Raw genomic sequence first — 26,422 nt, forward strand, 5'->3', positions numbered from 1 at the left:
CTGAGTCAAAGGCATTGGCTTCAAACTGCATAGTCAGAACTCTGAATATTAATTAGAATCAACCAGAACATGCGAAGGATATAAGCGTAGATAGCATGTCGTCACATATACACTTATACATGTACATACCTATGTGATCCTAATAAGCTCTGATGTTCCCAATGGCCAAGTGTGTATGCTGGGTCACATTCAACACACACACACACACGCACGCACACACACGCACACACACACATGCATGCACACACACACAGCCTGACACATCAAAAATGGTGATAACATTTATTGTGGCGACGTTTACTGAGGACTTATTCTGTGACAGGCATTATTCTGAGAGTTTCACGCGTAAAAACGCATAGAACCACCCAGACAACCCCATGAAGTCGGTAGGAACTACGATTACCCCCACTTTACAGATGAGGTGTTGTGCCCAGATTTCAAAGTTCCCAAGACCCCCAGGGAGCCAGTCAGTCCGATGCAAAAGCAAAGAGTCCTTTATTATGCAAGCCGGCCTGCGCTCCCCATTCACCAGACCCACCGACACAGCGGAAAGTCCAGTGGCAGAGAGAGCGAGGCCTGATGGGACAGGGGGTTTTAAAGGGGGATGGAGTGGGGGCAGGAGAGGGCACTGTGGGCCCGGCTGATTGGCCAGGCGCGAGTCGGTACAGGATGTGGTCATAGTGATGGCGTGCACTTCCCTTGATCACCATTGGTTAATTCAGAGAAATCCTGGGTGTGGCTAGCAGCGGCTTCTTCCCGTGAGGAAGCACGTGGCCCCATCCCAAAATGGAGGACCCAAGGCAAGATGGAGGGTGCACATGGTCCTGTCCCAAGATGGAGACCCCAAGGCAAGATGGAGGGTGCACATGGTCCTGTCCCAAGATGGAGACCCCAAGGCAAGATGGAGGGCGCAGTCCTTGTCTGGCTCCTGCTGCTGCCGCTCGAACTCGCCACAAGGCAGGATGGCCCCCCACATGGGGCCCGGCGGTCGGCCCACGCAGGCCCCGGTCCCCCCCGACTGGGCCCCGAGGGCCGCACGGACCCTCGGCCCCAGCGTGGGCAAGCGGGGAGCCGACCACGGGGGAAGGGAGGAAAGAGCGAGGCGGTGAGGCCTTCCGCCCCCATGACCTCCCCTGTGGTCGGTCGCCGCCAGGCCCCCACCCCTCGGCCCGCCGCCGGCCACCACGCAGCCGGTCCGGAGACTCGACCGCTCCGGGGAGGCCAGGCCCTACGGCGGGCATGGAGGGATTTCAGAGCCAGGCGGTCAGACTCCTCCCCCCGCACCGCCCGGAGAGGCGGGCGGTGCGCCTTTCAGAGGAAGTTAAGGCACAGAACAACGCTGTAACTTGACGGATGTTCCAAAGCAAGTACAAAGCAGAGCTAACATTTAAGCTCAAGAAACTGGGTTCCAGCGTCTGCTCTCGCTCCCACTGTTATGTTGCCCATCAATCTGAGGAACACAGATCTTCATGCAAGGATTTTTGCAGGGACATCGAAGGTTCTTAAAGAACAAGATACCCAGGAATCCTCCACAGGCCTTCTCCTTCCCTACGTCCCCACACTCACAGAAGCCGCTGAGCTGCCCAGCACGCAGACATGCTCCTGACCTCAGAGGCAATAGCACAGGTTCTGGTCTTGCTCTAACCATTTTCTTTAAAATTTATCCCAGGAAGTTTCACAGGAACAAATTCTACTATACTGCGTGCATGTATGGATATGTGATTTGTTCAGGTATAAGTATATATGTACATAAAATGTAAAAATATGTGTTCTTAGGTGTGAGGATGGCATTGTTGTCTGTTATAAATAAAACTAGAGTCCTGATGCAGGAAATTTGTGCAAGAGTAGGCCTTCCTTCCCCCGGCTGCCCTCACCGGCTTCCCTCTGGCACCTGTGACCCGGGCTTCCCTCACAGCCCTGGCTTCGTCTGGAAGGTTGTTGAAGGATATCTGATCTAATTAGCATATTATGCTTTTATTATTATAGATAAAATAAAATAAAATAAAATAAAATTCAGGTGCTGCAGAGCTTCGTGTTTTCCTTTAAATACTCCAATGTTTGTTGTTTTTTAAAGTTGGGGGTGATGATTAGATGAAAGAAGACTGGAAAATGTTAAGAAATTATTGAAGCTCCCCTGGCCAGTGTTGCTCAGTGATTAGAATGTCAGCCCATGCCCTGAAGGGTCTTGGGTTTGATTCCTGGTCAAGGGCAAGTACCTGGGTTGCAGGTTCGATTCCCAGCCCTGGTTGGGGTGTGTGTGAGAGGCAACTAATCAATAGTCTCTCTCTCACACACCAATGTTTCTCTCTCCCTCCTGCCTTCCACTCTCTCTAAAAATCAATGGAAAGCACGTGCACGTGAGCGCACACACATTATTGAAACTGACTAAAGGGGAGGATGAGATTCTCTCTACTTGGGATGTGTCAGAGACAGCAGGAGCCTGCTCAGCACTGCTGCTCTGAGTCCATGTGCTCTCAATTCTTCCCGACTGCACCAGGGCAGGTCCTGCTCGAACCCTACTCACTACACTAACTGTTGGGAACTTAGTCCAAGTTCTTCCTCTTTCCTCTCCTCGCTAGTCACAGGTGGTGGGTCTGAGCCCCCCCCCCCCCCCCGCCTGGGCTGGACCTCCTAGGATGCTGGGTCTCAGACGGAGAAGCCATGAGAGGCTGTGGGGTATAAGGAGGAGTCTTTATCGCAGAAGCCAGTGGCCACATCGCCATCAGACAGAACAGTCCTCACAGCAATCCCATATAGGCGGCCGAACACCGGCTGGTGAGCACATATCTTTCCTGCACAGTAGTAGAGTCTCTGTACCCACAGCTATTATCTGAGCAGCCGCACGCTGCCCCAGACTCACCACCTTACATTGTAGCAGCACCTGAGCTCCAGCTGAGGAGCTGCTCCTGTCTCCCTGCCCAGCACACTGGTGGGGTAACCTGGCAGCTGTATCTGACTCCCTGTGAGCTCTTACCCTCCCATCAGGCAGTGCCAGCTCTCCTCTCTGCTGCACACATAGGAGCTGCATTCTCTGTGCCTACCACCTCTCTTCTCTGAGCTCTCTTACCTCTGCTGTGCCCGGCTCCTCTCTCTAGCACAGTGATGGCGAACCTTTTGAGCTCGGCGTGTCAGCATTTTGAAAAACCCTAACTTAACTCTGGTGCCATGTCACATATAGAAATTTTTTGATATTAGCAACCATAGTAAAACAAAGACTTATATTTTTGATATTTATTTTATACTAGAGGCCCAGTGCACAAAAATTTGTGCACTTGGGGGGGGGGGTGTCCCTAAGCCCGGCCTGTGCCCTCTCGCAGTCTGGGACCCCTTGGGAGATAACGACCTGCTGGCTTAGGCCTGCTCCCGGGTGGCAGAGGGCAGGCCCAATCCCTAGGTGCAGCCCCTGGTTGGGCTCAGAGCAGGGCCAATTGGGGAGTTGGGGTGCCTTCCCCTGTCATGCACAGAGCAGGGCGGATTGGGAGGTTGTGATGCCACCCTCAGTCACGCTCAGGGTAGGGCCGATTGGGGGGTTGGGGCACCACCCCCTGTCACACTCAAGGCAGAGTAGATGGGGAGGTTGTGGCACCACCCCGTCACGCACAGAGCAGGGCCCATCAGGGGGTTGGGGCACTGCCCCCTGTCACGCACAGAGCAGGGCCCATCAGGGGGTTGGGGCACTGCCCCCTGTCACGCACAGAGCAGGGCCCATCAGGGGGTTGGGGAGCTCCCCCCTGTCATGCACAGAGCAGGGCCCATCAGGGGGTTGAGGAGCTCCCCCCTGTCACTCACAGAGTAGGGCCGATAGGGGAGTTGGCATACCGTCCCCTGTCACACACAGAGCAGGGCGAATCAGGGGGTTGGGGCGCCGCCTTCTATCACCCACAGAGCAGGGCCGATCAGGGGGTTTGGGCGCTGCCCCCTGTCATGCTGATCCCAGTGCCAGGAGGCCATGCGGCTCCGCTGATCCCAGTGCTGGGAGGCATATTACCCTTTTACTATATAGAATAGAGGCCTGGTGCACGGGTGGGGGCTGGCTGGTTTGCCCTGAAGGGTGTCCTGGATCAGGGTGGGGGTCCCCACTGGGGTGCCTGGCCAGTCTGGGTGAGGGGCTGAGGGCTGTTTTCAGGCTGGGACTGAAGCTCCCAACTGCTCCTTTTTTTCTTTTTTTCTTTTTATTCTGGGCCAGCTTTAGCTCTGAGGCTCCAGCTCTTAGGCCTCTGCTCCTGAAAGCAGGTATCTGGTTTGTTTCGGTTCTCGAAACTCTGTATCAACTCCAGCTCTGAGATCCCAGCTGGCTGAAAGCTGGTTTCTGGGGTTTTGTTTAGTGTCTGTATTTATTACAATGTTTGAAACTGCAGGCTCAGAGGCCTGCAGCAGCAGGCGGGGAACGTTGGAGTCCTCCGTCACTGAAGCAAGCAAGCCTCATGTTAGTTTCAAGCTGCCTGGCTGCCAGCCGCCATCTTGGCTGACAGTTAATTTGCATATTGCCCTGATTAGCCAATGGGAAGGGTAGCGGTCGTATGCCAATTACCATGTTTCTCTTTTATTAGTGTAGATATTTAAATGCCATTTAACAAAGAAAAATCAACCAAAAAAATGAGTTCACCACATGCAATGCAGTGTCATAGGTTCGCCATCACTGCTCTAGCAGCTTCTGGTCGGTAGCCTGTATATTACTCCAGAGACAAAGAAGGTTAGCTGCCAACAGTGACATCAATCATTCGAGTTACAGAAGGGCACAGTGTACCGTGTGTCCTTGCACCCACTCATGGTGTCTTGGCCTTGGGCACCCCGATGAGGCTCATGCTCAGAGTGGCCTTGAAGATCCCGGTGTACTGACAACAAGGCCTCGGTGCTCCCGTTGGCCTTGACTATCCAGGGACCCCGGTGTGGTTCCCACAGAATGACTGAAAATTTCCATTAAAAAGGGTTTTTTTTTCTAATGCTTAGAAAAAAATAAGTGAGAACTTGAAGAAATGAGGGAACAATTACTCTAAATATGAAAGCAGTCTTCAAATTTTTTTTAAATATATTTTATTGATTTTTTACAGAGAGGAAGGGAGAGAGATAGAGAGTTAGAAACATCAATGGGAGAGAAACATCGATCAGCTGCCTCCTGCACATCTCCCACTGGGGATGTGCCCGCAACCCAGGTACATGCCCTTGACTGGAATCGAACCTGGGACCTTTCAGTCCGCAGGCCGACGCTCTATCCACCGAGCCAAACAGGTTTCGGCAGTCTTCAATTTTTAAAAATTTGTTTCAACCAACATTGATTTTCCAAATAGTCCAGGTCATGGGTGGGCCCGGCAGCTACAGCCAGACTCTGGGTCTCCCCCAGAGGACTGGCAGCCGATGGAAGCGTTGCCCATCCTGCCCGCTCATCGCTTCTTTTCGTGGGAGATGTCAATCAAAGAAGGCTAATGGGGGCCAGGAGGATGAGAAGGGATGGGTGAGAAGGGTGAGGAGGGTGGGAGAGGAAGACGCTGGTGGGAATGTCACAGGGGCCAGCTCCTGCTACAGCCTCGAGGCCACTTCCCTGTGCCAGTGGGAGACACTGTGCGGTTAAGCCCTGGCCTTCCCTGCTGGGCTCCCGGGAGGGACGTGAGCTGTGTCTGGGAAGGGGAAGGGTTGTATCGCCATTTGTGTGACAGATGTTTGCCGCCTCAGCACTGAGATCTTAGCCAGGGACACAGGGCTGAAAAAAATAAGCCCGTGGCTCACAATCTCCTGGGACTAGGTGAGCATCAGGGAGTGTGGCTCACACCTTAGAAAAAAGAGAGAGAGAGTCATGTGACTTTATACACATCTCCTTCTCCTGGCTGTTCTCAGCTTCTGCCTCCACTGCCCCCTGCACCTGCCTCCACTGCCCCCTGCACCTGCCTCCACTGCCCACTGTGCTGCCTCCACTGCCCCTTGTGCCGCCTCCACTGCCCCCTGCACCTGCCTCCACTGCCCCCTGCACCTGCCTCCACTGCCCACTGTGCTGCCTTCACTGCCCCTGTGCTGCCTCCACTGCCCCCTGCACCTGCCTCCACTGCCCCCTGTGCCGCCTCCACTGCCCCCTGGCCGCCTCCACTGCCCCCTGTGCCGCGCCTCCACTGCCCCCTGTGCTGCCTCCACTGCCCCCTGGCCGCCTCCACTGCCCCCTGTGCTGCCTCCACTGCCCCTGTGCCGCCTCCACTGCCGGCTGCGCTGAAATGCTGAGCTAGACATTGTCATTCTCTGGCTTCAGTTTCCTCTCGTGAAAAAGGGTAGAATGTTACCTTCTTTAATAGGACAACACACGTGAAAGGTCCCATGTGAATGTTGCACGCAGACATGTCGATGTTACAGGGTGGTGTATGTGGGAAGAGTAACATGTATGAATTTCGAGACTCCACATGCAATGCGGTGATCAATGGGATAGGATAAGGCTCCGTGGGCATCGGCGCCATGAAAAGAGCCGTGTCTCCTCATTCATGGCACCGAGTCCAGGGCCAGGAGCACAGCGGCGCCCAGCGAACGCCTGCGGAGTCATGGGCCGGCCCGCTGAGCGGCTGGGAGCCCCGTTCCACGCCGGCGGCCTGGCTTCCAGCCGCCCCTCCCTCTCCCCCTCCTCCCCGGTCGGTGCCTCCGGCGGACCCGCGCCAGGTCCCTGCGGGGGGCACCTGGGCCCCCCCCCCACCGCCGCAGGGGCCCTGCGCCGCCCAGACCGGGGCACCGAGGGCGAGGGCGGGCGAGCAGCGCGGCGCCAGGACCACCAAGCGGTGCCGGGCGCTCCCGCTCCTCCGCCCCCCGCGCGAGCCGCTGCCCGAGACAAGGCCCCGCACGGCCCCGCCCTGGGTCCCCGGTGCGGGCGCCCGGGAGGAGGTCGCCCACCACCTGCTCCTCCCGGCGCCGCCTGGGGCGCAAGTGGAGGGTGAACCCCGTTTCCTCGGGGCAGTCTGCCTGGCACCCGCAGGCCCAGGTGGGCGTCGCCCCGAGGGGAGGGCGGGCAGCGCCGGGATGGGCTGGACGTGCAGGGAGTGACGGCGGGACTCGGGCGGGGAGGTTGAGGCCGCGGGTGTGACCCCTGTGGCCGGGCCGCACCCCCCCGCCCCCCGCCCCACCCAGCTAACCCGGTAACCTCCGGGCGCTGGAGACTCACGGGGGGCTCCTTCCCTCTTACCAGGACCGGGCGACTTAGACCCTGGAGCCAAGAGCCGGTCCCGCCCCCACTAGCCACATGGTTTGGGCAAGTTGTTTGGATTTCTCAGCCTCCATTTCCTCATCGATGAGAGGAGACGGACAGGCAGCGCCCTTAGTGTCACCTGTTCTGTCGCCAGGAGAACACGACTCGGTGCAGGGACCATCCGCACTGTCCCCGGAGAGGCGACGGGAATAAACCTGTGTTAAACCTCAAGCCAATAAAGTGTGATCACACAGGGGAACGTCCACATTTCAGTTAATTGAGTGTTTCTAATCATTTAGACTCAAAATCATTTAGACTTGAACGACCCTTTCACAGGGGATGCCTAAGACCATCGGAAAACACCTATATAATTACATATTGTTTTTGTGATTAATCACTATGCTTTAATTATGTTCAATGTGTGACAATGAAAATACATCCTGCATATCAGATATTTACATTACGATTCATAACAGTAGCAAAATTAGTTATGAAATAGCAACGAAAATAATGTTATGGTTGGGGGTCACCACAACGTGAGGATCTGTATTAAAGGGTCGCGGCATCAGGAAGGTTGAGAACCACTGGTTTAGAGGTTTGTCACCATGGATGCAAATACCGGTGGCTGGCTGATGCCTCAGGTTGCCCCCGATGTTCCCAGTGTCTTCTGGACTTCACTGCCCGCCTTGGGAGCCCATCCTGCCCTCAGGTGGCATTGAAGGTGGTTCCAGCCCAGAGCTCCAGGAAAGGAGGCCCGTGTGGGTGCATCTGTGGGGCCACCAGCCCCTCCCTGGGTCCTAGTTTACAGCTTTAGCCAATGGGGTGTGCTCAGCAAGTGGGGCAAAGTCCCTCTCATCACATCCAGGACACCCCAGCCTGGCCTGGTGCTAGGAATTAGGGGGAAAGGAAAAGACTTATTAAAATACTAGAGGCCCAGTGCACAAAAATTTGTGCACTCGGGGGGGGGGGGGGTGGTACCTCAGCCCGGCCTGTGCCCTCTCGCAGTCTGGGACCCCTCGGGAGATAACGACCTGCTTGCTTAGGCCTGCTCCCTGGTGGCAGAGGGCAGGCCTAATCCCTAGGTGCAGCCGCTGGTTGGGCTCAGAGCAGGGCCGATTGGGGAGTTGGGGCGCCGCCCCCTGTCATGCACAGAGCAGGGCGGATTGGGAGGTTGCGATGCCACCCTCAGTCACGCTCAGGGCAGGGCTGATTGGGGGGTTGGGGCACTGCCCCCTGTCACATTCAAGGCAGGGTCGATGGGGAGGTTGTGGCGCCACCCCCTGTCACGCGCAGAGCAGGGCCAATCAGGGGGTTGGGGCGTTGCCCCCTGTCATGCACAGAGCAGGGCCGATCAGGGGGTTGGGGAGCTCACCCCTGTCACACACAAAGCAGGGCAGATCAGGGGGTTGGGGAGCTCCCCCTGTCACTCACAGAGCAGGGCAGATCAGGGGGTTGGGGCCCCGCCCTCTATCACCCACAGAGCAGGACTGATCAGGGGGTTGGGGTGCTGCCACTGTCACACTCAGGGCAGGGCCGATGGGGAGGTTATGGCTCTACCCCATCACACACAGAGCAGGGCCCGTGGGGGGGGCGGGCGCCGCCCTCTATCACCCACAGAGCAGGGCCGATCAGGGGGTTGGGGCACTGCCCCCTGTCACATTCAAGGCAGGGTCGATGGGGAGGTTGTGGCGCCACCCCCTGTCAGGCACAGAGCAGGGCCAATCAGGGGGTTGGGGCGTTGCCCCCTGTCATGCACAGAGCAGGGCCGATCAGGGGGTTGGGGAGCTCACCCCTGTCACACACAGAGTAGGGCCGATCAGGGGGTTGGGGCGACGCCACTCTCACACTCAGGGCAGGGCCGATGGGGAGGTTATTGCTCTACCCCGTCACACACAGAGCAGGGCCCGTGGGGTGGGGGATGGGGTGCCGCACCCTGTCACACACAGAGCCGCAGGGTGATCAGGGGGTTGAGGAGCTCCCCCCTGTCACGAACAGAGCAGGGCGGATAGGGAGGTTGTGGCCCCGCCCCCTGTCACACACAGAGCCACAGGTCGATCAGGGGGTTTGGGCGCTGCCCCCTGTCATGCTGATCCCGGTGCTGGGAGGCCTCTCAGCTCCTCTGATCCCAGTGCTGGGAGGCATATTACCCTTTTACTATATAGAATAGAGGCCTGGTGCATGGGTGGGGGCCGGCTGGTTTGCCCTGAAGGGTGTCTTGGATCAGGGTGGGGGTCCTGACTGGGGTGCCTGGCCAGCCTGGGTGAGGGGATGATGGCTGTTTGCAGCTGGTCACACACCCTTCAGGGTGGGGGTCCCCACTGGGGTGCCTGGCCAGTCTGGGTGAGGGGCTGAGGGCTGTTTTCAGGCTGGGACTGAAGCTCCCAACTGCTCCTTTTTTTCTTTTTCTTTTTTTTTTATTCCGGGCCAGCTTTAGCTTTGAGGCTTGGCTCCAGCTCTGAGGCCTCAGCTGCTGAAAACAGGTATCTGGTTTGTTTCGGTTCTATAATTGAAACTCTGTATCAACTCCAGCTCTGAGATCCTGGCTCGCTGAAAGCTGGTTTCTGGGGTTTTGTTTAGCTTCTATATTTGTTACTATGTTTTTTAAACTGCAAGCTCAGAGGCCAGCAAGGCAGGCGGGGAACGTTGCAGTCCTCCATCACTGAAGCAAGCAAGCCTCATGTTAGTTTCAAGCTGCCTGGCTGCCGGCTGCCATCTTGGCTGTCAGTTAATTTGCATATCACCCTGATTAGCCAATGGGAAGGGTAGCAGTTGTATGCCAATTACCATGTTTCTCTTTTATTAGATAGGATATTCTCAGGCCCCCGCTGGACTCACTGAATCCAATCCTCCAGGGCGGGGGCCTGGATATCTTATTTCAAACAAGCACCCCTGTGAGTCTGCTCAGGCACATGTAGGAAATCCGTAATGGATAATCTCCAGAATTAGTCCTAGTCAGGGATTTTGATAATTTAAAAATACACAGTATAGGTTTTGTATCTAGAAGACCTTCAAAAATCATATTTATTCATATAATTCTCTATTTGTACAATACTAGAGGCCCCATGCACAAAATCCGTGCAGGGGGCGGGGAGGTATCCCTCAGCCTGGCCTGCACCCTCTGGCGATCCGGGACCCCTCGGGTAGGGTCCCTAGGCCTGGCCAACGATCAGGGCCTATGGGGCCTTCCTTCCTCGGCTGCCTGCAGCTGCCCTGTCCCCGCCGCTGCCACTGCTTGCCGTTTGTGCAGTGCTGCCCCTCCCACCCCCCTGCCACCGGTCCCCTTTCTCTGCAGGTGACAGATGTGGGTGCGATCACTTGGCCGGCCTGGGCCTCCCTCTATGGGGCAATTGATCACAGGGCCTCCAGATCAATCACCCCTCAGAGGGAGGCCCTGCCCACCCACCACAGTGCAGCCAGCTGGGTGGCCCCACCTACCCGGCCAGGGGTCCACAATTGCAGAGCCGCCCCCCCTCCCCCGCCCCAAATTGATTACCCCGTGGGCCAGTGGCCTGGGCCTCCCTCTTTGGGCCAATCGATCGCGGAGCCCCCCATCGATCGCCCCGCAGAGGATGGCCTGGGCCTCCTCTGTGGGGTGATCATGGAGTGATGGCAGGGCCCTCCAACCAATCGCATTGCACCCTCCTTGGCTGGCCTGGCGCCAGTGCGTGTCATAGCGCAGTCGTCCAGAAGGTCGCTCTGCTGTTAGACTGTTCAGTCGATTTGCATATTATGCTTTTATTATCATAGATGTTGTCAACTCCAATATATCTATCTCTTAGAGATCTGTATGCAACCATTTAAAACAATACCGACAGGCCCACTCCCTTCTTGTGGTGTGTGCAGTTCAGGCCTGTCCCAATCTTCCCTGCCCCCAGGTTAGAGCCTCTCTACTGAGGATAGGGTGGCTGCAGACCTCCCCCTCCTCCCAGACACATCAAGAGGGCGCATGTGGCTCACCATCAATTTCCCTCCACATGCTCAGGGGCTCCATCCATGTAATGGTTGGCAAAGGGCTGGCTTGTGCCAGGCATCATAGGGTTACACTTTGTCCCACCTTGATGGTGACACGGACACTGGGGGTTGAGATGTGGGGCTCATGCAGGTGCTGAGCTCAGTTTCATGGAAAAACTGCCCCGCCTTGGAGAGAGGGCCTTGGCAATCAGGTAGGCACTCACCAAGACCGCCGGGAGGCAGTGGACTATACAACCTGGAATAGTCCGCTTAAGCGACAGTTGCCAGCCAGGGTGTATTTTGCAGAGCCAGCCCCGTGCTGGAGAGACTCTGGGCCCCACATCCAGCAAGCTGGCAGGGCTGGTAGGCAGGCCGGTTCAAGAAGACACTCCTGGATACCACTACCAGCTATTGGAGGACAGGTCAAGGTGGACCAGGTGGGCCAGTAACTGAAGAGCCAGCGCAGGGTGCATGTCAGTCCTGTTGTGCATGAGATCCGAGACCCTCGGGCCAGGGTGGCCCGGAACTTTGCCCATGGTACTGAACAGGGTCTGTTCCCCTCCAGGCTCAGCTCGTTCACTTCTGCAGGTACTCCAAGGCCCCCCGTGGACCACAGCGACGTTGTTAAATTAGCCCAAGTTATTCCACGGTGCTCGTGCTGACGAAGGACCCTCAGGGCAGCTCAAACAAGGACGCATGTTCAATCCTCACGTGCCTGGACTCTTCAGGGAGGTTCCTGGGATCTCTCCCCAGGAGCTGGGCATGCACTGCAGAGTCCTGCATGAGACACAGGCAAGCTTTAAGGTGAACATCAGAGAACTGGGACCAGGCGGATCCTGGCATTAGGTGTGTGAATTAGAAGAAATATTATTCACTTGAAATAAAAGAGTTAGACCTATTTTGGTAAAAGTTCACAGCTCATCAAAGCTCAGTGCCAACTAGAACGGGTCTCCTAGAGGTTTTGCTGATTTCCTAAATTCTAGGCCCACTCCCACTCCAAAGTATCCCCAGAGGAGCCCCGTGCCCCACAGCCCTCGGCTTCTGGCCAGCACAGCACACCTGCCAAACGTCTCCTCTGTGCTGGCAGGTCCTGGCACACAGGAGGGCTGAGCTGCATGAGAGTCCAGAAGGACCAGAACTAGCAGTGAACGGAAGCCATATTCCTCTGTAAGGAATTACCTTGGGAATTTTGAATAAGACAGTCCCAGCTTCCGAGGTGCAAACCCTATTATTGGTGACCCTTGGCAATGTAGGTCAGCACAGCCGTTGAAAAGCCTCTGGACACAATAAGGTCTATTGTGGCCCCAATCACAAGCTCAGTAAGAACCTGGTCAGGGAACTAAGGTCAGAAAACTCACCCTTTGTCTGGTTCTTGAATCCAGAAGGCAAACTCTAGGCCAGATGTCCAGTTCTGTTCTGACACTGCCTTCCCTCCGCTTCTTGCAAAAAGATCTGAGACCCCAGCAGGTGCGCTGTGCTGGAGCGATGCCTCAGGCTTTAAGGAGTGAGCTTTCTTTCAGAATAAGCGGGAGTGGGAGGAGGCCGAGAACTCTGAGCATCATGGATCAGGTGATTTGGCTAAAACTCATCCAGCCTGGCTGGCGTGGCTCCGTGGTTGAGCGTTAACCTATGAACTAGGAGGTCATGGTTCGATTCCTGTCAGGGCCCCTTCCCCGGGTGGCAGACTCGATCCCCAGTGTGGGGCATGCAGGAGGCTGCCCATCAGTGATTCTCATCATTGATGTTTCTCTCTCTCTTCCTCTCTGAAATCAATAAAAATATTTTTTAAAATTCATCTAATACTTCATCAATCACAATTGGTTCCTGAAACCTAGAATTTCCAACCATCCTCTAAAAATGAACGCAGGTGATGGGTGACAAGTAATCCTGTGACCACGCCCCGCCCCTGAAAGGCTCCCTCCCACACCTGGCTGGGCTGAGTCCTGCCTCCACTGCACACGCTGCCTCTGCCCATGGCGACCAGGGTCAGGGCAGCATCGTGGTGCGGAAGGCGGACCACAGGCTGTGTTTTCTGATCAAACTAAAACATGTGTGTTTTAATCTTGGATCTCACAACTTCTCCTGAATGCCATGTATTTCCCATAATAAGAAGGAAAGGCCTACATTTAAAGTGATACATATGTGATTCTTGGGTACTTGCTCTGCCACCCATCACTCAGTAAACAAATATTTATTGGTCATCTGCTCCAAGCTACACACCTGCTGGGGCAGGGACGCAGTGGTGAGCAGCCCTGTGCAGACGCTGCCCCATGGCCTTCTTTCCAGCTCAGCCTCCCGTCACACTGCCTTGGGAATGTCCTTTAACCTCTGTGAGCCTCGATCTTTCCTCTGCAAAGTGAGGGAATTAATACACACTCATAGTGCTTCTAGGCAACTCTGAGATTATGTAGAATAGAGTACCCAGAATGCAGCACTCCATCACCTGTGTTGTGTGTTCACCACCCTTGAGTAATAAATTTCAGTTCCCCTCCCACACCAACAGACACTCCTTCCCTATTACCTGGGGCACTTCCTGATGAATATTGAGGTCCCATGGTTCCCCTAGGACTCAGGACGCACACAGCTCCCTGCCAATGCCTCAGTGAGCAGCCAGTGAGGGGAGCAGTGGGTCCTTACTAAGCTGCTTCCACCCCAGCTATCCATCTGAGCAGACATACCTGCCGGGTTCAAGTCTAACCCTGTGAGCTGCCAGGTCTCCAAGTCCCTCATGAGGTAAGAATTAAAGCAGGACATGCTGTGGGCACAGAGCTGGGGTGAATGGACCCCTCCAGGAGTGAGTGGGTGCTCACCGGCCAGGAGTGTGTGCAGAAGTCATTCCTGCCGAATGTGCCCCGGCAGGGACTGAGGTGGTGCGGGCAGCGGCACGGGCAGTGTGACCCGACAAGGACACGCTGATGGGCAACTCGCATTCCAGAGCCCCCACCAGGTTGGCCAAGGTTTTGTCAGGTTTGCTTCCTGGAAAAAAATGTGTTTTACTCTGTGGGTATCAGAAAGCACTCTGAATTCTGTTCTCACCCCAAAATATAAGGGCCTAAAGAGCTCTCCACCCCCACAATTTTTTCTCTGTTCGTCCCATATTAGTCTCTTCAAATGAGTCTAGCTCAGCACACCACTGCTGAGAAATGTCTGGAACCACTGGCGCTTCCGCTGCCTCCTCTGCTGGCCCCTCGCCCTCCGCAGGGCCTCGGGGAGCTGTGTTGTCAGTTAAGGCAGGCGACTAGGACAAGGAAAGTTCCTCGGGTGATATTGTTTTTCTTAAATAGCAAGCGGTTACGTGGTGTCTCTAAACTCAGCAGAGTCAACAACAAAGGGAAGGAGTCTGAGTACATCAGTCCCCACCTCTCTCCCTGCAGGATGCCTTCAGGAACTGGACTCTTATCATGGTAGAGACAGAGTGCAAGAGAGAACTTCTCTGTGTTTATGAAATAATTAGATAGAAATGGCTTCTGGGTATCAACTCCCTGGCTTGTCTTAACAGAATATTAATCAGAAAGTTTCTGATCTAGTCAATTGGCAGGACGTGGGACATCTCGGACAGAGGCTAAGTGACGTGTAAGAAACAACATGCTGCCCTTCCCTCCCCCACGCTGGCCATCGTGTCGGAGATGGTACCCAGGCTCTGAGGCGTGCCTGTGCCTGTGCCTGGATGGACCCGCAGAAGACTATGTTCCCAACTCCTGAAACAGGGAGGTTATGGGACTAATATTCTTGCTGATGAAATGTTAGAGCAAATAATGTTAAAAGCCCCGACATGCTCCTCCAGTTTCTCCTTTCCCTGTTGCAGCCATAGCTGACATTCCAGGTGGTGGGGTCATCGGCCTGGGCCCCTGCGTGAGTGGGTGGAGCAGAGCTCTCTCCTCGTGCACTTTCCCTCCTGACTTAGGTAGATCTGTGAGAGCAAAAATACTATTTCTATGTTAAACCACTGAAATTTGGGAATTGTTACACAGCATAAGCATAACCTATACTGGCTTTTAAAAAGCCCTTGCAATCAAATAAAATATGCTCAAATACTTGTAAGTTGATTTTTTGTCTCTACTGGCTTATATGATAGTCAAAACAATAATTTTCTGTTCTAGCCCTGCTGGCTGGTGCGGCTCAGTTGGTTGGAACGTCATTCCACACATCAGAGGGTGGTGGGTTCAATTCCTGGTCAGGGCACATACCCAGGTTGCGGGGTTCGATCCCTTGTCAGGGTGTGTGCAGGAGGCCACTGATTGATGTTTCTTACATTGATGTTTCTCTCTCTCTCTCTCTCTCTCTCTCTCTCTCTCTCTCTCTCTCTCTCTCTCTTCTCTCTCATCAATAAAAAAAAATTCCCAGCTCTAGTTCTCTAAACACACTGCTCTCTGGGTCCCTTGACTGAAAATCTAGTTTTAATAGCCCACATCTACTTCCAGGATAGAATTTCTTTTATTTGCCTTCCATACCCTTCAACTTGGACTGCAATGACAGATACGTAACATGAGAAACAGCTTCTCCTGGGCAAAGGAGAGCATAGCCACACACCACTCAGAAAAGGCATGACGGGAGGCTACGATTCCAGCCCTCCGAAGAAGGCAGTGTGCTATGGGACCCTGTGCGGGTGGACTCTCCGCATGGGCGGCCAGAACTGCTTTTCACAGGACTCAAAAAACTTCAGGTTTTCAGGAACTGACTCAGACTAACCAGACTCATACACCAAAGGCTAGTATATAAACAAGACATCATTTTATTTTTTTTACAACAGGAATTTGTTTTTTCCAATGACTTGAATATTCGTGAGCACAATCCAGCCTGAGTATCCTCTGTAAGAGCAAATCAAAGAAGACAGAACACATAAGGGGAAGGTGGTTACGGGGGTTGGGGCTGACCATCTGGGGGTTATTTTGTCCAGATGACCAAGTTTGAACTCTCTCTCTCTCTCTCTCATACACACACACACACACACACACACACACACAAGTACAATGCTGGATAAATACTAACATACTAAGAAGAGCTTGCTTTTAAGTCCTAGGTAATGGGTAAAAGTTTTCTATGTATGGACATTCTGTGTTCACGGGCACCGTTGCTCTCCTGGTTCTGACTCCGGGTTCCAGTGGCACCAAAAATCCACCCATGTAGTGACCCTACCGTGGATTGCAATGCAGAGATCCACACTGAATATAGACCCTCAGCTGGCCAGAAAGTCATCAAAGACTTGGATCCTCCAAGAAAACCCACCACAACCCCTGTAAGTCATTCCGCTCTCAGACTCCAGTGTTCTCATCTATACAGTCAAGTAGCCCAGCCTCTATAATAAACTGCTGTGAGGGTCAAAGGAGAGAAAACAGGAAAACATGTTGTAAGGTCTTTTGTTGTAAGGTCTTTTGTAAATGTGAGAGGAAATGAGCTTAGAAATCCCAGCATCACACCGGGTTATATCAAGCGAGTGTTCAACAACACGTGGAGTCTCGCAGGTGATGTTAGTCAGGTAGTTCCCGCGGATCACTTGCTGTCCCAAATCTTCTCAGGTGTTGTTACCTGAAGGTTTTGGCACCAAACACCCCGATGCTCCTGTGGTGGAGCTCAGTGCTGCAGAGGAGACACACGGAAATTTCTGTGGACGCCCGCACTCAGGCCCTCAGGGTCCCAGCGCTAAGTGAGCTGAGGCGGCTTCCTTTCCAGTGGCCCCTGAGCAACTGGGGACATGGAGATGCCCCCCGGAGCCAAGGTAAGTTTAGGAAGCACCACAGACACTGCTGCACGGGCAGAGCGAGCTGTGCGCAGACAGCAGGGCGCACACGGCCGCACACGGGCCCCTCTCGGCCCCTCCAGACTGACATTCGTGAGTAAATGAACACCATTCAAATCTCTAGAACTCACTGAAAATCAAATTATTCTCTCCAGTCAGAATGGCGCCCAGAGGAAAAATGTTAGAATCTGTCAATGTCCACAGTGAGGCCTGGTGTGTCTGCGGGTCTGTGTGTGACCGCCCAGACGTGGCTGCTGCACACGGAGGCGTGTGAGGCCTCTGTGCATCACCCCACCGCACCGCACAGATGCCAGCGGGAAGGCCTCGACTCTGGGACCCACTGCCAGGCCAACTTCCGCGCGGCCACATCCCGCCTGTGGGTTGTGGGCAACGCAGTAGATGAGATCACGGCTCAGCCGATAGTGCCGCCACCATGACTTCCAAGGGAGAACGTCCTCCACCCCTGTAAGTTGGGTTTGGCCATGGCACTGGCTTTGGCAGATGGAATATGGGCAGGAATGGCAGTGTGCTCGTTCTAAGCCAAGAGTTTGAGAGGCATCACATTCCTCTGATGTCATCTGACTCCCCCGGGAAAGGAGCCTGCCCCAGGTGGCCACCGGCTCTCCATGTTGGGCCCCAAATAAGACACACGGGGCAGAGCCACCTGCCCCTCCCAGACCTGTGGGCTGTGCAAACGTAAGTGCGCTGCTTGGGGCCTGTGCTGCGGCTTCATTCATGTGCAGCGAAAAGGGCCGCACAGGCGTGCGGGGCACAGGCCCTTGGACCGGGGCTTAGCCGGAGAAGACATGAGAAGTCGTGGGCGAACAGGAGGGTCTTTATTGCTGACAAGGAGCCATTAAACAGAGTAGTTCTTCAAAGCAGCCCACAGAGCAGCCGCACAGACCCCGGCCAGCCAATTGCTGATGGCAGCACCTTTCCACGAGCTCAGACAACAAGGCTTCTTGCCCAACAGCGACGTCAGCACCGGGTTGCAGAGGCGCCTGCGCCGTGCATGCAGGACCGTCGCTGAGTCCTGCCTTTGCACCTGCGCGTGACAACTTGGCCTTGAACCGCTGTTGTCCTCTGATGAGGGTCCCCACAGCAAGTTACTTCATTCCCTGCTTCTGCTCCAGGAAGATGGGGAGAGAATTGCAGGGGTGTCTTCTGCAAAGATTGTTGTAAGAATTAAATGAGTTAATGCATATAAAGCACTTAGAACACTTCCTGGCACATAGTAAGTGCTTTAATAGGTGTTAGTTCTTGTCGTTGTGTGTAGTGGAGGAGCAGGTGAGCACGTGGGGGGAAGGTCGGAGCAGGTGTGTGGGCGCCTGCACCAGGGGAGCCTCAGCAGAAGTACTCGTCCACCCGCCCGCCCTGCCTGGCGGCCCCGGGCGCAGAGTCCAGGCTGGAGCTGGAGCGGGCGGACAGGAGCCCGTCAGCCTCGCCAACGCCGGGCTGGGGCCGCGCCCCTGAGTCCTCGCCGAGGCTGAGGCTCAGCCCATCCAGGCTGAGGTAGGTGCTGGCGGCCTCGGGGGAGCGCCCGGCACGGCACTGGCGGCAGCGCCTGCGGAGGGCCCCGCAGCCCACCAGCAGCGTGAGGGGCAGCGCGATGACCGCGGCCACGCTGGCCACAACCGCGTTGATGAGCCGCTGCGTGGCCTCGGCGTCCGCCACCTCGTCGGGGGAGAAGACAACGCACTGCTCCTTCCGGGGCGCCAGGCCCCGCGCGCAGACACAGGCCACGTACTTGGTCTCCGGCACCAGCCCCCGGAGGGTGACCCTGGTCCTCCCAGGCGGCACAGCCACCCGCCGCATGGCCCGCTGCCCGAGGACAGCGTACAGGACACTGAGGGCCACGCTGCCGGCCCGGGGCGCCTTCCACACCAGCGTCACACTCCGGTGCGTGTCCCCCACCACCTTGAGCGCCGTCACTGTCCGAGCCTCCTGGGGTCCCGTCGGCCCACCCTCCTCCATGCCGGGCCCTGCAGGCCAGGGTGTGGGGGGCATATGCCTGGCCACCAGCCTGTCATACGCAGCTGCTTCTGGCCCCTCGCCCGTCCCTGCCCCTGGGGCCTCCGGGCTCCTGCTGCCCTCAGTGGAAGCCTGGGGCTCGGTGACGACCAGGGAGGTGAGGGTCTCGGAGGCGCCCAGGAAGTTGCTGGCCTGGCAGACGTAGTCCCCGGCGTCGAGGTGGGACACGGCGGGCAGGCCCAGCAGCGCCCAGCTGGTGCCATCCCTGGAGACCTGCTGGTGCACTGCGGGGGGGCGGGGGGAGGGGAGGAGGCACGGATGAGGAGGGTGCCCGTGCCCTGGCTCCCTCCAAGGGCCACACTCGAAGCCCAGACTGTGTACACGCCACTGAAAGCCTTGTCACCCCAAGAAAACACTGGGGCTCACCAACCTTTCTCAGACTAGCCAAGGAGATTGAGACCACCAAGGCTCTATCTGGGGAGCGCCCGGCTAGGGCAGTGCCCCGTGAGGGCTGTTCCTCAGGCCCTGGGGCTCTGCAGCGCTGACCAGGCAGCGGGCCGGTGCGGGGCACAAGGCAGGAGCCCTGGAAGGTCCCTCCCCTGGCTGCGCGGCCCGTGCTCCGGCCCGAGCCAGCTCCATCCAGGGTGCCTCCTGCTCGCTGTCTGTGGCCTGGCGCTTCCTGTACAGCTCAGCTGGACAGATTCCAAACCCCTCGTTCTAGCGCAGCACGGCCAAGCTGGTTGCAGGAGAGAGAAGGAAGCTGGGCGGAACCAAGCCATCGGTCAGATACTGAGAGCGGCTCCTCCTCAGCTCTCCCTGGGTGTGGCGAGCGCCGACGCCCCACCAGCCCGCCCAGGGCCAGGATGAGCCCTGTCTACGGCAAAAGAGCCGGCCCGGCCCGTGGAGTCACCGGAGCGCGGCCCACGCCCGTCCTCCTGTAGGAGCTGCTGATGGAGGCCGCGCATTTAGCCTCTCAGAGCCTCAGGTTACTTATACAAAGTAAGAGGATTGCTCTTCAAAGCTCAAAGACATGATGGACAGAATACATTTAACAAAGAGCTTCATGAATGAAACTCACATCAAAAGTTACTCCTAGTGATACCAACCTCATATTTGCAACCGGGAGACTCACTGTTGCCCTCTCGGGGGCCCCGAGTCTCTGATAGAGGGGTTGGTGGGATGTGACAGGACAGGCTGAGAGCCACCATTGAGGCCACTGTCCCAGGCCCTGCCTCTGCGTGACGCCTGTCCAACCCCATCGGGCAGAATGGGCGTGAACAGCCCCGCTCAGCCTGCTGCCCGCTCCTAGCCTTTGGGACCCTGACCCGCTGCCCTGTGGGATCTCAGCATGGTGGTTCCTGAAGCTCACACACCTGTGCCGTTGAGGGGGCGCCCACTGATCCTCCTCCAGCTCATCTGGGGCTCAGGGACACCAGTGGCCCCACAGCGGAGCAACACTGTGCTGCCCAAGGGAGACCTGACGCTGGCCACGCCTGGCCGCAGCTCGGGTCCCTGGCACCTGCTCAGCTGCAGCTGGCGGAAGGCCACACCGGCCAGGTCGCCCGGACCGGCACACCGTAGCCCGGCCTCTATGAAGGCCAGGTGTGGGGCCTCGCCTTCCAGGAAGTGGACCAGGTCGTGGAGTCGGCAGTCGCACGCCCAGGGGTTGTCTTGCAGCCCTGCAGGGTGAGAGGCCAGAGGTCAGCCCGCTGTTCACATCCCCAGGCCCACTCCCTCCCCTTTGGGGGTCTAGGCAGGTCCTGCCTAGAACTGGCCTCCCACTCGCTCCTTGCCCCCCAATCCTGCCCCCTCGGCGCCCCAGCCCTGCCCCCTCAGCCTGCTCTTCCTCTGGAGGCCTCACACGGCTTCCTTGTCAGGTTGGCATGAGCATAAATAAAAAAAGAATCATATCAGGCACTGGGTAGGCCATACAGCACCAACAGCATCAGCAATGACCCCGCCAGCCTTAGAGGGACACTTTCAGCCACTGGCCAGCGAGCATTCCTGTGGTGCTCGCCATGTGCCAAAGCCCGTCGCTGGCAGTGCTGTGACCCTGGCTGCTTGACCCCTGACCTCCCAGTGTGAGTGACACTGCCAGCACCAGCCCAGCAGGGCGGCCGTCTGAGCCCTGGTTCCTCTGACACAGGCTCAAAAGGAGAGAAGAGAGGAGGCCAGGAAATCAAACCCTATGTCACCATCCTGTGCTCGCATGTCTTTCGGAGCTGGAAGGTCACTGCCTGCCCCTCCCCCCCCCCCCCCCACCCCACTCCCTGCCCCGGTCAAAACCTCCAACAGAGACAGGGCTTCCTGTGTCCTCAATCCTCAGGCACAAATCCTCTTTATATGTTTGCATTTCTGAAATGCAAAATGAATGCATTTAATATGATGTCCTTTTTATCCCCCAAATACTGTTATTAAATGTGATAGTATGTCCAGGAGTCAGTGGATCTTGTACATGTATATGCAGGTGTTCGGTTTGTTTGAAAGAAGAATGTGAGTGTGGAAAGGCTGCATTCACATCTGCTGGATGGTCACGACTCATGAGAAAGCCAGCCAGGGCGCTGGCTCCTTCTCCTGCCCCAGCCCTCCCCACCCAACCGGCAGCTGCTCCCCGTCCCCGTGAAGTGCGTGTAATGAGTCATCACTGCCTGCCTCTGGCTTTCACCTGGTACAGAGTCCCCGGTAAATGAATGCAAAAGGCAAAGTCAGAGGACAGTGAAGCAGTCACCCATCACATTGGCAAAAGTGAAACATTTGGCCACTTTAACTGTTAGCCCACGAGAAAGTAGATCTTCATCAGCTGTGCTCACGGCTGCATTCCCAGCGCCTAGAACGGTGGCACACATTCATAAGGGCTCAAGTCAACTTGCGGAGCGGGCACCACCTGCCTGGGGAACAGCAGGACATCCAGCATGCAGACTCCGGGAGCTCGCCACGCCCCTGGAGAGCTGTCTGCAGCAATCTCGGGGAGGGGGTGGGGGCACATGCTTTGAAGACTGTTGGCTTTGGGTTTCCCAGAAGGAGGCTGAGAGGCAGAGTGCGGTGCAGGGGAAGGAGGAAAGCAGGAGAGAGGGGAGCTCTGCGCGCCTGGCAAACACCCGGGCTGGGGCGCTCTGGAGCTAGAAAAGCCCATCAGCGACCTTTACCTTCCCCCTGATAGGTCCTTGGATGGGACTGTCCTCAGAGAGGGGTGTGGCCTTGGGACAGGCTGTTCTGAGCCGAGATGGTCCCCGGGGCTGAAGCACCCCAGGCGCTGGGCAGCCAGAGGGGGTGGGGGTGGGGCGGTGCTGCACGTCTCTGTGCTGCCCAGGTGCTCATGGCTGCGAGCGCTATGCCCCCAGGCCTGCCTGTTTGAATACATCTTTCTATCAACCTCTCTTCTCTAAAGGAAACGGGGGCAAGCTGAGCCAGGGACACAACTAGTAAGGGGCAGAATTTGAACTCCTAACCTTACCAGTATGTGCCTAGCACTCAGCCTCCGCTTAACCCAGGACCAGCGCCATGTCTGTTTCCCAGGGAAAGAATCAGAGCCCAGATAGGCGTGGCGTCCTGCACAGACCCTAGGCGCAGGGGCCTCTCTTACCGAGGACCAGCCCCGGTCGGCCCGGGTGGGAGGGCGCGGCGGGCAGGGGAGCCCAGGCGGCCAGGAGCGCGGGCGGGAGCCGCAGCAGCCGGTTGCTGGAGAGGTCCAGGAAGGTGAGGTCGCGCAGGAAGCGCGCGGCGCCAGGCGGCACAGCGGCGAGCCGGTTGGCCTGCAGGTCCAGCAGCCGCAGCCGCGGCGCGTCCCCGAGCGAGGCCCAGGGGAAGGCGGCCAGGCGGTTGCCCGGCAGGCGCAGCTCCCGCAGGCGGCCCAGGCCCCGCAGCGCCCGCGCGCCCAGCCGGCCCAGCGCGTTGTAGGGCAGCCAGAGCTGCTCCAGGCGGCGCAGCGCCACGAAGGCGGCGGCGGGAACCCGGCGGATGGCCGTGCGCTCCAGGCGCAGCCGGCAGGTGTCGGGCGGCAAGGCGGCGGGGGGCAGGGTCATGTCCGGGTCGTTGCACACCACCGTCCTGGGCACAGAAAGGGGGCGTCTGAGCGAGGGTCTGGCAGGTGACACCCTCCCCACCTCCTGCCAGAGGCCACTGCTCTGCAGGGACGGGGACACCCGCCTGGCTCCAAGCTGCGGGGCTCTGGGATGGGCGGGCGCCAGCCCCTCCTGGTTCCTGGGGCGAGGGGAGGGGGGCCTGATTTCAGACCCTTCCACGGGATCCCGGGGCGGCTTGGTCTCTGGCACCCTGAGGGACCTCAAGCTGAGCCTGCCGTGCCCGGCACCGCCACCACCCCCTCCACAGTGCAGCACTCAGAGTCCCGAGATCCCCAGGCGCATGTCCTTTTGCAAATATGTTGAAAGTGTTGATTGTCAAATTATAGCTCCGCTTTTGTAACCATCTGGGCTTTTCTTCATTTAAAAACTATATGCCAAGAGCATCAGAAACGGCAGCCACCCCCTCTGACTGAGCCCCACCCCCAACCCCCAGCGAGACTCACACCTGGGCTCTGCTTGCTGCCCGTGTCCTTGAGCACCTTACATGACCTTCACTTTCCTCAGTGTCCCCGTAACAATAGAGTCCACCTCACGGGTGGTTGGGGGTAAAGGAGGCCATGTGTGTGCCGCTCGCACATGGGTCGCCTGCAGGGCCCAGGCTGGTGCCAGGCATAGATGCCACCCAGCCCTGCCGGTGTGTCAGGCTCCACAGCGCCTGCCAAGGCGCCTCGTGTGCCAACAGTGGCACCTGAAGTTTCGGCCTGTGAGCTTGGCGCGGAAGGCCGCAGGGCTGCCTCTCCCCACCACGGGGCTGCACCACCGTCAGGACGGAGCGGCTGTCCAGGAGCCGGCCTGGGAGGCCCAGATGGAAGGGGCCTTGGCCTCCCCACACGTCATGCCCGTGGGCACCGCAGCCACTCAGGCCTCCTCCCCTGGCAGGACCTCCCTGCACACGGGCAGGCGAACAGCTGCGAGGCTACCAGCAGGTAGACTGTGGCAAGAGGTCTGCTGTCAGAGGCAGGATGGCCGCTGGCTGACATCAGGGGCCCGGAAGCTGTCCTAGGAATGTCCTTTTCCACACTAAGGTTAACCTGCTACCAAGACCTCTCCGTCCCTGCCCCTGCCCATCGCCAAGGGGCAGAGTCTGGAAAAGGAGCAGTGGCCGGGTCCCAGCACCAGGCTCAGCCGGTGCTTCCTGTGGTGGAAGGAGGTCCTGCATCCCTCGGTCGCCCTGTGCAGGCCCCGGGCTCCGCCTGGCTTCCCTTCGGAAGAGGTCCCTCACCGCGGATGGTCTGCGTGAGTTGGAGTATCAGAGATCTGAGCCACACATGGAGCTCCTTCTGTGCTTCAGGCCATATGGTGCCCTTTCTTGGGTTCTCGCTGCCTCCCTCACACCCAGTCAGCCAGTGCCCCTGGCCGGGACCACTGAGAGGTGCACCGACAGTATTGCTACCTGATCAGAAACCACCAGTGTCTCCCCAACACCCACCTAAGACAGGGAGAAAGGAAGATGGAATTCCAGAAGGTTGGAAAGGTTGTGGGAGAGGCCCTGAGTCAGGTGAAATCCTTGAGTGAGGTGGGTTCAGTGCTCATAGATGGATAAACTGAAGTGTCAGAGAACAGAGGCTTTAAAGACATAGGAGGAGAAAGGGAGGGAGTCATGGTAGGGGTGGAAAAGCAGGGCACACAAACCCGGCGGCCTAGGGATGCCCATGGAGTGGGGGGGGGGGGGGAAGAGGATGGAGGTGCTCCCAGAGCTCAGAGGGCGTGGGGAAAGTCAAAGAGAGGTGCGGAGGGAGGGGTGTTTGCTGCAAAAGAATGGGCAGTCCCTGCCTACAGAGAGCCCTAGGAAGAGGTCAGGGCTGAGGCTCTGAGGGCTTTGCCAGAGGAGACCCAAAAAGGCAGCGCATAGGAGGCAGGTGGTCCACCCTGGGAGGGTGGTCAGGGATACCTGGGATATGAATGGGCACTCTGAGAGATGAGGCAAGAGAATAGGAAAGGCCTGGGAAAGAGGAGGCTAAGGAGATATGGAGAGAGTGGCGGGAAGGAAGGAAGGAAGGAAGGAAGGAAGGAAGGAAGGAAGGAAGGAAGGAAGGAAGGAAGGAAGGAAGGAAGGAAGGAAGGAAGGGAGGGAGGGAGGGAGGGAGGAAAGTAGGAATAAAAGAAGGAAGGGAGGAAAGGAGGGAGAAAAGGAGGAAGGGAGGGAGGGAGGGAGGCAGGAGGGAGGAAGAGGTAAAGGGGAGAAGTCCTGGAGGAGAATTCGGGAAGGATTTCCTGGGGCTGCACACCTGTGCCCCACCCCACTCCACCTGCAGAGGTGCCTGGTACCTCTGAGGCAGAGCCATGCCTTGCTGGCCAGACAATAATTCAGCACAGATCATCCTCAAGGTCCTGGGAAATGGAGGTCTCACCTGGCCACTCTCTGAGCCCTGCATCCAACCCTCCCACCCCAGCCAGCTGGTGGAGCTGGGGACTGGGATGCCACCCTACACACCTGGCGCCTTACCTGGCCATGCTGCCATCGCCCAGGACCTGGAGGCTGCAGCTGCACCGAGGCGGACAGGAGCTCCAGGCCTGGGGTGGGGGCCTGAGGGCCAGAAGCCAGAGCATGCCCAGCGCCACCCTCATGGCTCCAGGCTCCGCTGCAACCCAGGCAGGGGCCTGGCCTGGCCCAATCTGTCCTGCCTGCTCCACCCCCCTGCCTGAGGCCATCAGATAAACAGGACATAACGGGGATTAAGGAAGGAGATCAGCCAGTCACAGTACTCAGCGGCTTATTGCTCCCTGGAATCACCCATCCTGAGAGTAGGGGTGGGGGTCCCCTCTGTAACAACAGCCACAGGCCCAGAGAGGCCGACCTTGGAAAGGTGGGGCAGATGGGTGGACAGGGCAAGCTTAGCTGGGCCAGCTGGCTGGCCACCCATCTGCAGGACCCCAAGGTCAGCCCGGCCATGGGCAGCAGAGACCACCAGGCGCCTGGCTTACAGGAGACAAGACAGGCCCTGGCGTCGGTGCTGGCCGTGGAGGTTCTTCTCTGTGATGTGTGTTATAGTGCAGACGCAACGAGGTGAGGACAGTGAAGGCGTGAGGAAGAGCCCAAGCTCAGGACCACACTGCCTGGCTCAAATCCCAGCGCTTCCATTCAGGGCTGTGGCCTTTGATAAGTCACATGATTCCTCTTGGCCTCTGTGTCCTCATTTGTCAAAGGGAAGTAATGTTACTTTGCTCGGGTGTTTATGAAAATTGAACAACCCAAGTTCTCCAGACCTCGACAGCCCTCGAAGCAGAAGCTCTCTTAGGAGTCATCAAGACCCCGTTTTGGCCGAAACCGGTTTGGCTCAGTGGATAGAGCGTCGGCCTGCGGACTGAAAGGTCCCAGGTTCGATTCCGGTCAAGGGCGTGTACCTGGGTTGCAGTCACATCCCCAGTTGGGGGTGTGCAGGAGGCAGCTGATCGATGTTTCTCTCTCATCAATGTTTCTAACTCTCTATCTCTCTCCCTTCCTCTCTGTAAAAACTCAATAAAATATATATTAAAAAAAAAAAAAGACCCCGTTTTGTTGGCACTTGCAAGTACCTGCTCATGGAG

The 26,422-nt window shown here is 57.2% G+C and overlaps 2 protein-coding genes across 2 annotated transcripts; both read right to left on the reverse strand.

The window, feature by feature from the left end:
• Window positions 1–11,087: 11,087 nt before the first annotated feature.
• Window positions 11,088–13,858, reverse strand: LRIT2 (leucine rich repeat, Ig-like and transmembrane domains 2). The gene is given in 12 exon segments (XM_059661958.1): window positions 11,088–11,248; window positions 11,251–11,313; window positions 11,316–11,348; window positions 11,351–11,389; window positions 11,392–11,514; window positions 11,517–11,612; window positions 11,615–11,709; window positions 11,711–11,734; window positions 11,736–11,841; window positions 11,844–11,881; window positions 12,463–12,556; window positions 13,783–13,858. Coding segments are annotated over 12 exon segments (948 nt in total).
• A 1,548-nt stretch (window positions 13,859–15,406) lies between these two features.
• On the reverse strand, window positions 15,407–25,500 carry LRIT1 (leucine rich repeat, Ig-like and transmembrane domains 1). Its single transcript, XM_059662009.1, has 4 exons — window positions 25,341–25,500; window positions 22,396–22,859; window positions 20,186–20,491; window positions 15,407–19,096 (listed from the first exon to the last, which is right to left on the reverse strand). Exons 1-4 carry the CDS (start codon window positions 25,460–25,462, stop codon window positions 18,186–18,188), a joined length of 1,803 nt encoding a protein of 600 aa, XP_059517992.1. The 5' UTR covers window positions 25,463–25,500; the 3' UTR covers window positions 15,407–18,185.
• Between the last annotated feature and the right edge of the window lie 922 nt (window positions 25,501–26,422).

The sequence above is a fragment of the Myotis daubentonii genome, chromosome 13, assembly GCF_963259705.1.
Source record: "Myotis daubentonii chromosome 13, mMyoDau2.1, whole genome shotgun sequence".
In the NCBI taxonomy this organism is placed as follows: Eukaryota; Metazoa; Chordata; class Mammalia; order Chiroptera; family Vespertilionidae; genus Myotis; species Myotis daubentonii.

Coding starts and splice junctions, on each gene's coding strand:
- LRIT1 (XM_059662009.1), bottom strand. CDS start 25,462: ATGAGGGTGGCGCTGGGCATGCTCTGGCTTCTGGCCCTCAGGCCCCCA. Junction 22,860..25,340: donor GGCGATGGCAGCATGGCCAG/GTAAGGCGCCAG, acceptor TTCTGTGCCCAG/GACGGTGGTGTGCAACGACC. Junction 20,492..22,395: donor CCGACCGGGGCTGGTCCTCG/GTAAGAGAGGCC, acceptor CTCACCCTGCAG/GGCTGCAAGACAACCCCTGG.